The 1386-nt window shown below is 33.5% G+C and overlaps 1 protein-coding gene across 1 annotated transcript; it reads right to left on the bottom strand.

Moving 5' to 3' along the window:
- Positions 1 to 841: 841 nt before the first annotated feature.
- On the bottom strand, positions 842 to 1275 carry EIN_385700 (hypothetical protein; the record flags this gene model as incomplete). Its single annotated transcript, XM_004185016.1, has 2 exons — positions 842 to 954; positions 999 to 1275. 2 exons carry the CDS (start codon positions 1273 to 1275, stop codon positions 842 to 844), a joined length of 390 nt encoding a protein of 129 aa, XP_004185064.1.
- Positions 1276 to 1386: the final 111 nt, after the last annotated feature.

The following is a 1386-nucleotide window of genomic DNA, read 5'->3' as shown; positions in this document are numbered from 1 at the left end:
AAAAGAAAACGAAAAATGAAAACTTATCAGTCAATAACCAAAACAAATACAAAACAACAACAACGATTTTAAAAATAACCATGTTGTTCATACAAACTTGTTATTCCTTTTCGCCTTTTTGTGGGGTGTTTTATTTATTAATTCTCTTATTTGATCGATTTAAGAATATTTTTAGTATTAAAAATACCACAAAGCATTAAATAAGTATTTTTAGTTTTATAAATAAGAAATAATAAATAATGTATTTTTCCTTGTTTTTTTTTGTTTTTAATGACAAGTAACTGTTTACACACTTATCTTCAATGTCAATATTGAAAATGAGTTTGACGCGATGGACATTCATGCCGTAGTCTTTCGTGTCCCAATTAAAGGCACGAGTTTTTCCGACACGATGTCGAATTAAAAACTCTTGTTATAAATAACTTCAAATTATTGTTTGACTATTCTTAAAGTTAAAATAGTTATAAAGTTTTAAACAAAGTAAACACGAATTTAATTAAATTTTATCACGTTTTGAGCTCTTTACATAACAGCTATACTCGATGGAATGTCAACTTTTACTCTGATCAAGTGGGTATACTTCGCTACTTTACAAAAGAGGTGGAGTACATCAACTGATTTGTTGATTTCAAGTAATAGGTATATAAAAACTTTAATGTCATTGTTTTTATTGACATAGAAGTGCTTTACTCCAAGAACCCAAGCACATTTCACGTGTGACATGTAAGAAACAATGTACACTTCCAATTTAGTGTTGCTCACCAACTTAAGTAAAAAAACTCATTTTTGTCGTACGACTTCATCACAACTTTGTAGTTGGCACTTTTTGGTTCTTGGATCCTCAGAATCTTTTTGTGTTGGTACTCGACCCTTTGCCTTCGGAAGTCTTACCAAATAAATCAATTGCACCAACTACCTCTTTCCCGACACCAGCAATAAATCCACCAATACCATCTTTCTACTATTAACAACATGCTAATACACCAACTCGGCAAAACCATTGAACATTTTACTTGAAAACGACTCCCACCCCCTTTTCATTCCTTCTCCTGTCGTTTTCCCACAGCGATTTGCATTTCTCTTTTCAATGTACGCATGATTAAAACTTAAAGAAGCAACAAAGGACGAAAAAGACTTCGACATCCCAAAAACGGAAGACGTGGCACCATGCTTAGTGTTCTTAGCTTGACATCTGACACCCTTGCCATCCCATGCCCAAATAAACTCACGGAAACGGTGAGATACCGTATTGGCTCGTAGAAGAAGTCGTGACATTCCGTTGAAATGTTTTTCAATAGTCCTCGATGGTTTCCCAAAAAGAAGAATTTGCAAAGATGAGGATGGCTTGTTAATGAATTGCTTGCAGTAATGTTCGATGATAACTCT

Source organism: Entamoeba invadens (assembly GCF_000330505.1).
Source record: "Entamoeba invadens IP1 unplaced genomic scaffold scaff_1105074725353, whole genome shotgun sequence".
Lineage (NCBI taxonomy): Eukaryota > Evosea > Mastigamoebida > Endamoebidae > Entamoeba > Entamoeba invadens.
Note: the sequence above shows the minus strand (reverse complement) of the source record. Positions and strands in the feature narration are given on the sequence as shown.